At 35.2% G+C, this 13,110-nt stretch overlaps 1 protein-coding gene across 1 annotated transcript; it reads right to left on the reverse strand.

Annotated features, from left to right (window-relative positions):
* Positions 1-4,475: 4,475 nt before the first annotated feature.
* LOC104497255 (cingulin-like protein 1) lies at positions 4,476-9,354 on the reverse strand (the record flags this gene model as incomplete). The annotated part of the gene is made up of 5 exons (XM_010140488.1): positions 4,476-5,076; positions 5,588-5,751; positions 6,700-6,808; positions 7,332-7,456; positions 9,271-9,354. Coding segments are annotated over 5 exons (621 nt in total), but the record flags the coding sequence as incomplete, so codon positions are not given.
* Positions 9,355-13,110: the final 3,756 nt, after the last annotated feature.

Below are 13,110 nucleotides of genomic sequence, written 5' to 3' on the forward strand. Positions count from 1 at the left end.
AAAGCCCATTCTGCTGAAGAAGCAGAAGTACACACAAAGCACAGAAAAGCTCAGGTTACCTGTAATGAGTCTCTTCTCTGTACTCACACAGAAGTGTTCCTACCATTTTCCTACTGGCAACCGGGAGAGCTTAAACTTTCATCATCCACCTGTGCTCAGAATTTATGCAAGATTTTTTTATTACCTGTTCATCTGCTAATGGCATGAAGCTTCAGGATCTGAATAAAACAGCAAATTGCTATTAGTTGTGGAGAAAAGATCAGATGTTCCCTCCTACATAAAAGATACAGTCTCTGCTGACCTCATATGAGGTTCACTGATACCAAACATTAAAGGGCTGTCACACTTCTGAGACAGGTGAGCCCAATTCACTACTGCACTTGACCTTGACTGTTGAACTTCACTTCCCTTCTTCTTAAGTCCTTCCTTTCTTAAGGAAAGAAAGAAACACTTGTTAAAAGAAACACCTACAATACAAAAAACTCCTTTCTATTAATTTCTAATTTTTCTCAATAGTCCAGTGCTCATAAATAAGTTTTGAAGTAACAGTGAACTTTCCCCCATTATAAGATAGTAGGAGGGTTAAATATGTGACCTTATCAACACCTTATGCAAAAAAGAACAGATTAAACGTGTTACAGACTCTGGCGATCTCTAAAGAATGTTACTCGTTCAGCAAAGTCTTTGAACATTTTGCAATGTTACTTGGTAACTGTAGTTGGCTGAAATTAAGCTGCTGAAATGTGTAGTTCTACTCATAGGATAGGAAGCCCCAGTAAACTAAAAGCATCAACATTTAACTACTGAAATATGCCGTGTGATTCAGAAAAGGCCTAAAAGCTGAAGCTATTGCACTGTGTTGCTCACTCAGCAAAGCACAGAGCTGAAGAAACAGATCAGGACAGATTATTTAATCAGGGAAAAGGAAAGAATTAAGTTGAAAAGAATGAGCATAAATCAAAGGAATGGACAGATTAATCAACAAGTATAAATCAGAGGAATATGCAGATTAATCAACAAGTTATCGTCACCAAGAGACTACATTGTGGAGGGGAACGTGAGTGATGACTGAACAATAAAAAGTGTCATTGAACTGACAGTGCTGAACTAAGAAAGCATGTGCATAGTATAGGGTTTTCCTTAAACAAAGTGCAGTGCAGGGAAGCAGGTACAGGGGACAGCAAAAAGACAACTTTTCTTTCTCCTTGTACTAAAAAGATACACGATATCTGAAAGACCTTAGTGATGTTACAGAAAGAGATGCCTTCCAAACTCAAAGGCATTAAAATCCATTATTTGTGATGACTAGCCTTCATTTTATTACTTGGACAGGGAGCGAGGAGTCTACGGAGGACAGGAGGGTTTTGTTCACTTGTTTGTTCTACACTTCCGTTCTTTGCATTGTATAGCAATCGCCATAGAAAGACTTCGGAGCACTTGCCAAATGCTACCAATTCAAAACATCAAAACACTTGAGAAGTTAACTTCCTGTCTACGCAAAAGCAGGCTCAGAAAACCAAGGGGACCTGCCAGAGTGTAACAGATTTGTAAAAAGGCTCAAAATAGAACTTGGATTTGATTCTCAAAACCAGAAATTATAAATGGCCATATAAGTCCTCCTAAGGTACAAGTTGTCAGGAATTGAATGTAGCAATATTAATCTTACACAGCTGTTTGAAGAGCATGTATATCTAGGCAGAATATAATTTTAATGGGAAGAAATATTGGTTTTATATAAAATCTCTCACCACATAAAAATGGTCAAAATCTCAGTGAGATATGAAAGGCCATTAATCCTAGAGAAGACAGAAAGTTCATTGTTCATAGATTACTTACACTGACAGAGAAGCATTCACTAAGTGATCAGGTTACACTTACATCAAAAGAGATTTAGCTTGGGTCTGTTTATTGATGAGATATTATGCTATCACTGAAGAAAACTGAAGGTCTCTACAGCTCAGAATTCAAGACCAGTCTCTGTAATACACCAGAAACTCTGATGTTTGTACAGACTTCTAGGGACTGAATGTCTCCAACCAGGTTCCTCCACATATTCTCCCTCTTAATTCTTTTTAAGGGTCAAGAGCTTGTTCTGAGATTAATTTAAAAATAAATTACATGGAAATGTTGGGGAAAATTTTCTAAACTAAACCTTAAAGATTAGTTTTGATCAATAACTGTCACAAGATGGAGTGAACAAACTGATGTTCTTAAACTATTATCAATGACTTAAACTATTATCAGTGGCAATCAAGATCTAGACCCTACCCTCACCATAACTAGCATGTATTGAGAAACAGAGCTACCATCTCTGAGTAAGTTGAAATACCCTTTTCAACATCTTTTAGAATTTTCTCTGATTTTAGTCATATCGTTGGAGAACTCTAAAGAGGAAACAGCATTTCCAAGTCTAAATGAGCAAATTAAAGACCAATTCTTTTTATGAAGATATGGGGGGCAGGGAGGTCTAATAAGCAGGATCTCTCCCACTAGGAGTCACAGAATCATCTGGTTGGAAGAGACCTTTAAGATCACTGAGTCCAGAACAATGCATCTCCCTCCTAACTTTTAAGTTCAAAAGAGAAAAGGAGTCTTCTGAATAATATACCTGCTGTACAAGTTACAGAGTTAGGTATCCAAAAAGAAGAAAATGCAGAAACTCGTTTACAGCATCAGTATTTCCCAGATAATTATTGTTTTGTTATATTTTTAAACACATGCATCTTCCATATGAAATTCAATTGTCATATCAGGTTATGTGCATACACAAAGCGGAACTGAAAGAGCTGACTGACTGTTTATTTTAAGTGAATTTTTCTTTTACAGTTTAGTGTAACTGGAGGTAGGTGCAACATTAAGTGATTTTCTTTCAGTAGTTTGATTAATAGGAATCTATGAACACTAGGACAGAGTACTGGAGATTGTAATCAGTTGTTTAAAGGTAAGCCTACATAAACATGTAAATGAAACAACAAAAAAATAAATCACAACAGGTTATATCACGATTGTCAGTACAGTACAGTGCAGATCTTCTTGGAGGAAAGGCTGTTCTATGGTGTCAAAATAGTAAAGCTAGTACTATTAAACACCGCATGACACACACTACTTGAAAAGATACACAAGGTTCAGAGTATTACAACTATGCCATTCATGTTATTTTCCATTAAAAACCACCAAAAATCAAGTTGAAGGAAATTACATGGCACAAGAGTCTGTAATCTGCTAAGCGAGAATATATTTCTGATCCCACAGGCAGGAGTTTCATCTCATATAATTGTATGAAAATGGTTACTGCCATTGTCAGGACTTTTGCCTTAACCAAGTCTATCAGCATTAGTTTCAGAGCTGTTAAATTTGTGTTCTCTTCAGTGGGAGTAATGGAAGCTCCCAGAAATTTTAGTTTAAAGTGTTTTTTTTACAATCACATTCCACCATTATTTGGTCCATTGAACAAAAAAGTGTTCACTCAGCTGTAACTGGGGACAAATACTAATAATCTGACAGGATTTAGCTCTGTTTTATTAACAAAATGATGTAGTAGTGCCCTTTCCTTAGAATTCTAAATTTGCAAAGGAGGAGAAACAGTTTGGTACAATATAAATGGAAAAAAATATTTTTAGCAATAAAATGGAAAATGTTTTTAAAATAAAATCTGCAATGCTTTTTTTTTCTTTTGAATTTCCCACAAAGTTTGTTGAATGGATGGATGAACCAAAATGCAGATACTTCTGTAAGTTGAAATACTAATATATACCTGCATATATGACCATACACTGCAATATATCACAGAGAGATGCTCAAGAACAGCTTAGAAAGAAAAATTGTATTACATGCTTTTTGTTTCCTTGGTGCAATTACTTGCCAGGTAATATAAATAATACTACCTAGTAATATTACCAAGAGAATATATTATCTTGCCAGGTAACAAAAATAATAAAAATTTGGAATCAATTAACAAATAGATTTAAGCATGTACTTAATTCAAAGACCACAAGTGATTTTACTGAAATGAGTAGGACTCTTTAGAGACTTGAAGTTAAGCCTGCCCTGAGGCACTCAAATCAGCAGGCCTTTAATGTTCTGCCTCTGGCATTAGAGAGTCCATTTCAGGAACTGAAAGATGCCAACTAATAACTGACCTCCTTCTCACCCTTCCCTACTAGGAACAGAAAGCTTCCCAAAGGAAGTTGGTAACAAAGCTGAAGGCAAGCCCTCGCTCATGCAGATGGGGTAGTCCTTTTAAAGTCAACAGGCAGGATTAACGCTTGATCTCTAACACACAGAATACACACAATAAAACTTTCACTGATTTTAAAATGGGAACGTACTTGTTGGCTCAGGAACTGTGAATCTGCTCTGCAATGCACAAAATGTATTCATTTTCATTTGTTTGCTTCTGAGGTAAAACCCAAATATAGCACTCAGTATAAATTTAAGTACTTTACATATGAAACATAGAATATTTGAAGCTTTGCAAAATAGTACTAAAGTAGTCAACAGAAAGATTGGGTTTTAAATATTTACATTTTATACATAATTTCCCCCTTCTTACAAATATTAAATAATCTTCTGATAATTTCCTTAATTTCAGGGAAAAGCTTTTAATAACTACTAATTTTGAACTACTTTCAGATGGCTTTTTACTTAAAAAGAAATTTTAGCAAAATCACATTTCCAATGTGAAACATTATGCCCATTTTTTCAGTAGCAGTTAGTTATAGACACAGCCATGTTTTATAGCTGTTTCATAATGCAATGCTATTTTCTATAATAAACAGTTGAGATCTAAATAAGAAAACGGCACGGTATGGATGGATCATCATATTCCCAACTGTTAAATCCCTTTATGTCGTCATTTGGCTTCTAGAATATCCAGTTTCTTGATAAATTATGTTATTCTTCCAGTACTTTTAAGGAATCACAGACTCAATACTTATTTAGACTTTTGTGTCATCATCTTTTGAAAAGTTACTTCCTGAAGGTACTTCACAGAGACTGTCACCATCAGTGCTGAAATCATCATCGTCATCATCATCAGAATCAGCCAACACTTTACTTGGTGACTTCTTCAGCCTACTAAAACAAACAGACAAAAAAAACCAAACACGTCTTTGCTATTAAAACTGCACATCTACATGTGGAACACTTACGCAAACCTTAAAACATGGACACGTAGGATTTACATTTTTAAGGACGTCCAGGAAACTTGTGCTCCAATAGGGATAATTTATCATGAACTTCATCTTATGTGAAAGAAACATGCAAGAGAATGAAGAACAATCCATCATATTTTCAAGTACCACTAACTGAAGTCACAGAGAGGGGAACTGTACACTTGGCAAACTCAGATGTTCAAAGATGGCTGAGAAGAACCAACACAGGGCAGCTGTACCTCTCAGTCATTAACAGGGAATTTTTATTACTACAAATAATAAAAGAGTTGAGTACTACCACCTTTTCCATTTTTTATTCCCTACCTCGATGACTTTAGTCAGCAGGCAGATCTTGGAAAGAAGGTTTGGGCAAGAGATCAATCTTGTGAGTGGTGGTGTGACATGTGATTGTAAGGTCAGACAAGTCATCTTACCTTAATTCCTTCTTTGCAGCATTAAGCTGTCCTTGCAATTGTTCATTCATGTCTAGTTGCTCTTCCAGTTCTCTCTGGAGTTTCTTTTTAGCACTTTCCAGTCTGTCTATTTCTTCTTCAGCTTCTTCAACTTGACGTTTCATTGCTTTCAAACGCAAACTCAACTGAAATATTTATATGTCAGCTGATTAGAGGACTATTTTAATAAAGGAATTTTATTCTTCCAGCATCTATGAGAGGGAGAACAAAGACACAACTTTGCCAGTGTAGCGACACTGTAATTCTGTGTTTCAGAAATACTCGAAGGTCAGCTTCAGACTTTGAGAAAAGTGATGGCATGTGATTTTTAAAGAAGAAAAAACAGCAACAAGCAAAGGTACCTTTGGTAGAGTAAGGCAGTATTATGTGATAGCAAGTGCCAGTTATCAATAAGGGAAGGTGGGAGCTATTAGTGTGTCTAAGTTAAGACACTTCAGCAGACAGATACTGTAAAATAAATTTTAAAAATCCAAAGGATTTTAGAAGTTTGTTCCCCTAACAAATGTCTGCAGTTTGAAATACACAGTTCATTCTTTAGGCAGAATATTAACTATTTGACTCGTGTACTCAAACAAGTCATGTTTTAATGAATCAACACAGACCACAGGAACTGTAGTACATTGGTATTAGAATATCAACATATGCTTAATACTTACAGCCTATACGTAACAATAAATAGCTTCTTTCTTCACACAAAATTTTATGATGGCAAACTAGAGCATATTATTTGTTGGTGTTTGGATTTACGATTGTTATGTTGGCATATATAGTTATGGGACCTTATACTGTCTGTTAATTCACTTTATTATACCATAATTATATGGTATAATATATATGGTCTTAATTATACCACTGCTTCTGTAAGTGCTTCCTTTTCATAATTTTAGAAATTAATAACAATTTAATACTGGACAAAAGAACATGATGACAATGGGAACTGCAAATCTCACTAAATGGGAGTTCATAAACAGAGTAATCAGTATCTACCTATATTCTTCTCAAATCTTTTATATATGAAGATTTATGCTAGTAGGATTAATATCGGGTATTTGCATAGTAGTCTTGTCCTCTACCTGGTCCTTTTGATCAGTCAATGAGAGATGTTCATCATCTACTTGCAACATTAACTCCTTCACTTTTCTCTCAAGTCTGCGGTTACTGAGTTGTAAGTTAGCTCTATCCCTAGAAAAAACCAAAATGAACAAAAGACAGGCTTGTAAAAAAAAGAAACTTCCAATCCTGCTGACGTAAATTTTCAGCAATCTTCTACAAATTAAATACATAGTAATGGCCCCTGCTTTGATTTACTGATGCCATGTAATATACTAAGAAATTTTTTCAAAAGCTCTGAAACAAGAAATTCCCCTTAGCGGCTCATGCAACATATACGAAAAATTCTTCTGAGATTAAACGATGAAGCAAACATGAAAATGGAAGTGTTGAACTATAGCTAATATGTCTAAGCCTGTTACTGATATCAGACTGATAAAATAATGAGGTATGGAACGTGTTAGCACTGCCCTGTTTTACATATATAAGGTAAATTCTAGTGTGCTTTCAGTCAAAATTTGTATGAAACAATGACCATTGTAATTTGATGCTTGTGAGGAAAAAAAATCAAGTTAATTTTATTATAGACTTATTAGTAGCAAGAGGCCGTATTAACAAACATAAATATGACCATTTTGATCTTAACTAGTTTCACCTCTCTTCATTTTCAAGTCGTTCTTCTAGCTCCGTGATCCTTGCTTCCATTTGAGCAACAAGTCCCTCTTTACTGGATCGGTAAGAACCCTCCAGGTGAAGGATTCGGCTCTTCAAGTCTTTGTTCTAGAGTTGGAACACACTTGATTACTACATACCTGCTCATATTAACGTACATAACCTTAACAGAAATTAAATTTCTTCAGGCAAACATAAATCAGTCTACTTTCAATTTAGTAAATATGGAAAAAGAGAGTCAGTGAGATTTTCCTGTTTACTACAAACAAATCTTCTATTACCGAGCTTTATAAAAAAAAATTTAGTATTAAGCTTGAGTTAAAGTTTTAGGCTTAAAAGGACCCTTGAACTTCAGATGGTCGCAAGCCATTTCCAACAGCATTTTTAAACATTGAAAAATTTTTCAAATAGCATTGGATCTGTCCTACTCTTCACACAATTATTCTGTCAAATTCTGTGTTCTTCCCCTGCAACTCATTGGGGTACAGCTAAAACAAGTTGACAAAGAATTATTTGCATCCAACATTGCTTTATTCTATCAGAACTATTACTGTGGGTTCCACACACCCACTCCTCCCCCCTTCTTAACTATCCAATACTACTCCTGCTACATAAATCGTTTGAAAAACTTTGCAAGCCCCATGATTGTAAAAGCTGACTGTTTGCTCAGATATACACTTTAATTTTTTATGAGGCTAGGTGATTTAGATTTTCAATGAGAACCTAATGACAAAGTTGGCAGAAAAACAAGAGTCACATGAGGAACAGAAAAGAAAACTCTCTATTTCTGAACGTCAAACCATGATCTCAGATCTCAAGCACTAAAAAAGCTATGATAGCAAAGTCAGAACTGAAGTATAAGGATGTACATGGATATACCAGTAGGTGGCATTTTTATCCTCTAATTTCACATAATTTAAGGCACCAAAATAGGTGTCTGGTATAAACACGTTCTCTAAATTCCCATTACAATCTTCTTTGTGTTCTTGAGATCATCATTAATACTATGACTTGCTAAAATAGCTTTCCTCTGGATCTCAGCTAGGTGCTATGACAGTACTCTTGCCTTCAGAGACCACCAAGCTGCCGAATAAAATGTTGCAAAAAAGTAGAATGTATTTATAATGTAAATTTCATCACAGATATTGAAACACGAGTCCTATTCTTTCCTAGGCAACAAAGACTAACAGTTTTCTATCAAATCTGTGTCTTTTCTTTCAGAGCCATGTCGTTTTTTCACTTGTTTGCTCCTACAGAAGAAAATACTCCATTAAAAACACAATTGCTTGAAATTATGATCTCCTTTCAACAGTGTTCCTGAAGTACTGTGAAGAACAGCTCCTCCAAAAGCAGTCAAAGGATTTATAGCTAAACTGGATAACAGCATCTTTGATATTCTATGGACTTTTCTACATACATGCTTTTAAAATGTTTCTATATTGACATCCCAGTTTTATTCTAAAACAAGTGTACTATATCAACTGTCACATTTCTTATTTTAATAACTTTGATCCTCAAATACATAGACAGAATTTGTGTGGTAGAGAGATGTCTACACTCACTACAACAAAAATGTCTGATTATATTACATTATATATCAGATGTATGCAAAAGATATATGAGTGTTTAGTATATAAAATATTTAAACTGTGACAAACCTCAAGCTAAAACAGGGGATACAGAAAGAAAAAACAGTGAGATGACTTAATTCAAGGGTATAATATTTTCTTTTGAGTATCAGTATTAAGATACTCACGTTATTTCACCTATTCTTACTAACTCATACTCCCACCAGCACACTATGGTGGGATAGTGATAGCTACCAAATACTGTATTCCTTTAACATCTATTTGACTTTCCTAATGAAGGCAGAGACCCAGACTGTTACCTTGCTAGAGTGATGATATGCCAGCAATAATTACCTGTCTTTCCAAAGAAATTTTGTCACACTCCAAATCTTGCTTCATAGCTCTTTCTTGAAGTAGCTCTGTCCTCATTTGTTCAATCTATTATAGGAAGAAAAGACAGAATTTTTAATAAAAGATTTCATTTACTTTTATTAATATAATACTTGGTATATGTATATATATACACACACACAAATACAGAAGGTACATATACCTACACAATGGAAAAAAAAATTTGCTCTTTGTTAGAATTCAAGACATACGCATGATTTCAGATGAATCTTGAACAAAATTTTCTGCTTCAGGAAGCCCATGTTAATCCCAGTGCTTTTTCTAGGCATTTTCCAGCTGCACTGGGTACTGTTGATGCTCAATATATACATTCTGTATCAGGGAACTGAAGTCTAAAATGCTGCATGAGAATTGTACAATGTGGCAGGGAACCACCTTCCCGATCATCACATCAATCTTCAAACACCTTCTACAGTTATTTTCTTCATACTTAAGTCTGGAGCTCTGAAACAGCACCTTGCCTTTAAGCTGCTGACTAGCGTACCTGAAAGTTTCACTTCAATAAACACAAACTGGTAGCTGGAGAAAAGCACCTAGAACTCAGTGAAACACTCTACAGACAATTACAGCTTTCTATGGCTGAGAGAATAATAAAAGCTCTTTTTCAATAATCTCTGATGAATACTGGACATGAATGTTTCTCCCTGCCTCCATTCAATTTTATGTCTATCCTACCAGGACAGCAGCAACTTCTGAATTAGGGGCGGGAGTGGTTTTTCTTTGTTTTTGAAAACACAACTTTTGCTACAGTTTCTGTAAATATTCTGTAAATATTCTGAGGATCAAAGGGAACTCTACACCGCTGAAACTTTGGGACTAAAGAAAAAAGTCTGTAGCATCCAAACACTTTTCTTGCATCTAATTCCTGCAGAGACTGCCCTCAAATCTTCACAAATGCCTTTGCAGGGACAGCTAATGTTACCACAGCATTTGTGCTATTCCCTGCACAATGTTTTCTGTGATGACCATAGTCACTGGGGAACACTCCAGTGAACATTTATGCCAATTACTGTACCTGCAAAAACACTGACAAAGGTTTCAGTGGCCACAATATTCTCCCCTGCTTAACTTACATAGAAACGTGCATAAACACCCCATCACAGTTAAGCAGCTCCAAGTTACAGATTTATCTCACTAAAGGTCTTTTAAAAGTCATTGGGAATTCTTGCATAAAAAAAAATCCCAAAGCAATGCTAAGAATGTGAAGGTTAAACAAATATAGCATATGAAATTTTACCCTAGGCCTTTTTTTGTTTTTTTTAAACCACATTATAATATTAGAAGATACATTTTTAGTTAATCACATGTTTAAAAGAAGTCATTCACACAGTTTCTGCAGCTTTGAAATGAATACATGAATACAAACAAGGGTATCAACGCGTGCAGTTGCATATGTTATGTCACAGTATGCTTTCAGAACAGTAGAATGCAATCCTGACAACTAAGATCATAACAGTTACTGGACTACAACTGTTAGCATGTGGCTGTGTTCTCAACAGCTGGGTAATTTTCTAAAAGCTCTCATTGTCACAAAGAAGCCTGATAATAATAATGTTTTACACATTATATAAAAAACATTATTTTATATTAAAATATTCTTTAGAATTACTCATATATACAGGACCTGAATTTATTCATGAAATATATGAAAAAAGTTTTATTGTGAGAGATTACATAATTTATTCTACTACAATTGCTTTAGCCATGAAGACAGACACAGAAAAAATGAAGCCAAATCTGTAGTAAAAAGAATGACTAATTAAAAATGCCACTATTAACTGAAGAAAGGGCTGTTGTTTTATGTAGGAACTTACTTAATGGCCCACTGTAACTGTACTCTTACTGTGCTCAAAGGCTGTGACAAATTTGTGCAACCTTCCCAAGATCTCAAATTAAGGAATTATTTAGAGGACAATTATTATAATTCCAATATGAGCACTACTATTGTTAGACACCTCATGTAAAAGCAACCTCACAGAAAAACAGAGACAAAAAGTACTGCATCTGATTAGGGTCAGAAAGCTACATGCAAATATATACAAGAGCTTGTAAAAAGAGAGGGCAGCAGGACATAATTCTTGCTGGGGGAGGTAGAAACTGTTTTCACTTATTTCCTTGCACTTTTCGTTAGTAAACACATAATTAACATGCACAAAGGAAAAAAGTTGTCTGCCAAAATGTGCTCAAAGATTTCACTTATTTCACAGCAGTTAAGATACTCTCTGGGTGTGTATCACACAGAGCTCTGTGCTTCACATTCTACCTTTCCTATATCTAATATAATCTAACTATGTTAAAAGAACAAACTATTTCTGCAGCTTAAGGCAACAGTTATCACAGCTGGATTTGAAGAATGCTAACAGCAAAGAATTGAGAAAAACAACAGTATCAGATTTTACAAAGTTTTATTAGACATAACAGCACTTTGTGCCAGCCTCAGGATTAGAAGCAGCTGTTGGGTTCATTATTAGTGAAGGCAATTTGATTTCTAATATTATTTTAGATGCTATCACCATTTTTTACCACCTCACACTAGGTTCACAGCCTGTTCCTTGTTAATACCTAAGGAGGGAAATTCTCCAGTATGTGGCCAAAACCCCCAATGTTTAACAAACAAGCTAAAGCCAAACAAACCCCTTTCATCCTTTGTAATTGAAAGGCAACCTTCATGTCCCCATTTTCACTTATTTGCTTCCCACACCTGGTGCCAGCCAAGGAGCAGGAATACAGCTATCCATTGGGAATGCTGTACCAAAAGGAAGTGAATGATCCAGTCGATGCAATTTTATCCTTCTGTTTTTATTCTAAAATCGTCATGAAAACTAACTAGTCGATTTTTCACACTTACTGGAAACAACTCTAAAGTCAATAGACTCGTTTGCATTTTCACAGAATACAAGAATTGATGAGGGTATCCAAAGTATTTCTTAATCACGTTTGCTAAAACAAAATGGCAAGTACTTCACTTCACTTGTTTATAGGGGAAAAAAAAAAAATCATGTACTAAAATGTGTCCTGTCCGTGCTCACTTCTGACTCAATGGGCAGCTGAGTGTTCTAGCTTTCTGTGTGCTTCTATTGACCATTTTGCTCTCCCCAGAGTTGTTTATACCTTATCATTTAAAAAACTAATTGGACATGATCCACCTTTCCCCCAAATTTTTAATTGTTTTCACTTTGTTGTGGTACTTCTCCAGGATAAGGTACTGAAGATAAGAAGAGTCCCTCATGCAGCCATTCCCAGATTCGAAAGCGTGTTTAAATTAAAAAAGGATAACAATTCACAGGAAATGAACTGTGAACTATCAGCCTTGCCAATATTTACTGAAACATTTAGCTTTATGTAACATAGAATCAGTTAGTTTTACTAGAAAGTTGAATATTATAATTATTGGTATATTGAAATAACAGATATATAATTTTAAAAAATTAAAGAAAAACAAATCCATTACAATTTCTCATGTCATTATAAATGCTTAGCAGACCCTGAAATGCTCTTTAGTAATTTGACTGCTAAAATCGAAACAAAGCAATCTTTGTAACTCCATGTGAAACAAGAAACTCCAGACCTCAAAACACATCTTTTATCCATTGTGTAACATTTTGGTCACACATCTATATTTTAGGTTTCCAGTCAGTTCGGAAATTAACTTACCCAGGGAACTACAGACTGTCAGTCTGACCTTGGTGCCAGAGAAAGTCATGGAGCAGATCATCCTGAGTGGCATCGCATGGCGCGTACAGGACAGCCAGCTAATCAGGCCCAGTCAGCATGGGTTTATGA

The sequence above is a fragment of the Buceros rhinoceros genome, unplaced genomic scaffold (assembly GCF_000710305.1).
Source record: "Buceros rhinoceros silvestris isolate BGI_N320 unplaced genomic scaffold, ASM71030v1 scaffold1287, whole genome shotgun sequence".
Lineage (NCBI taxonomy): Eukaryota > Metazoa > Chordata > Aves > Bucerotiformes > Bucerotidae > Buceros > Buceros rhinoceros.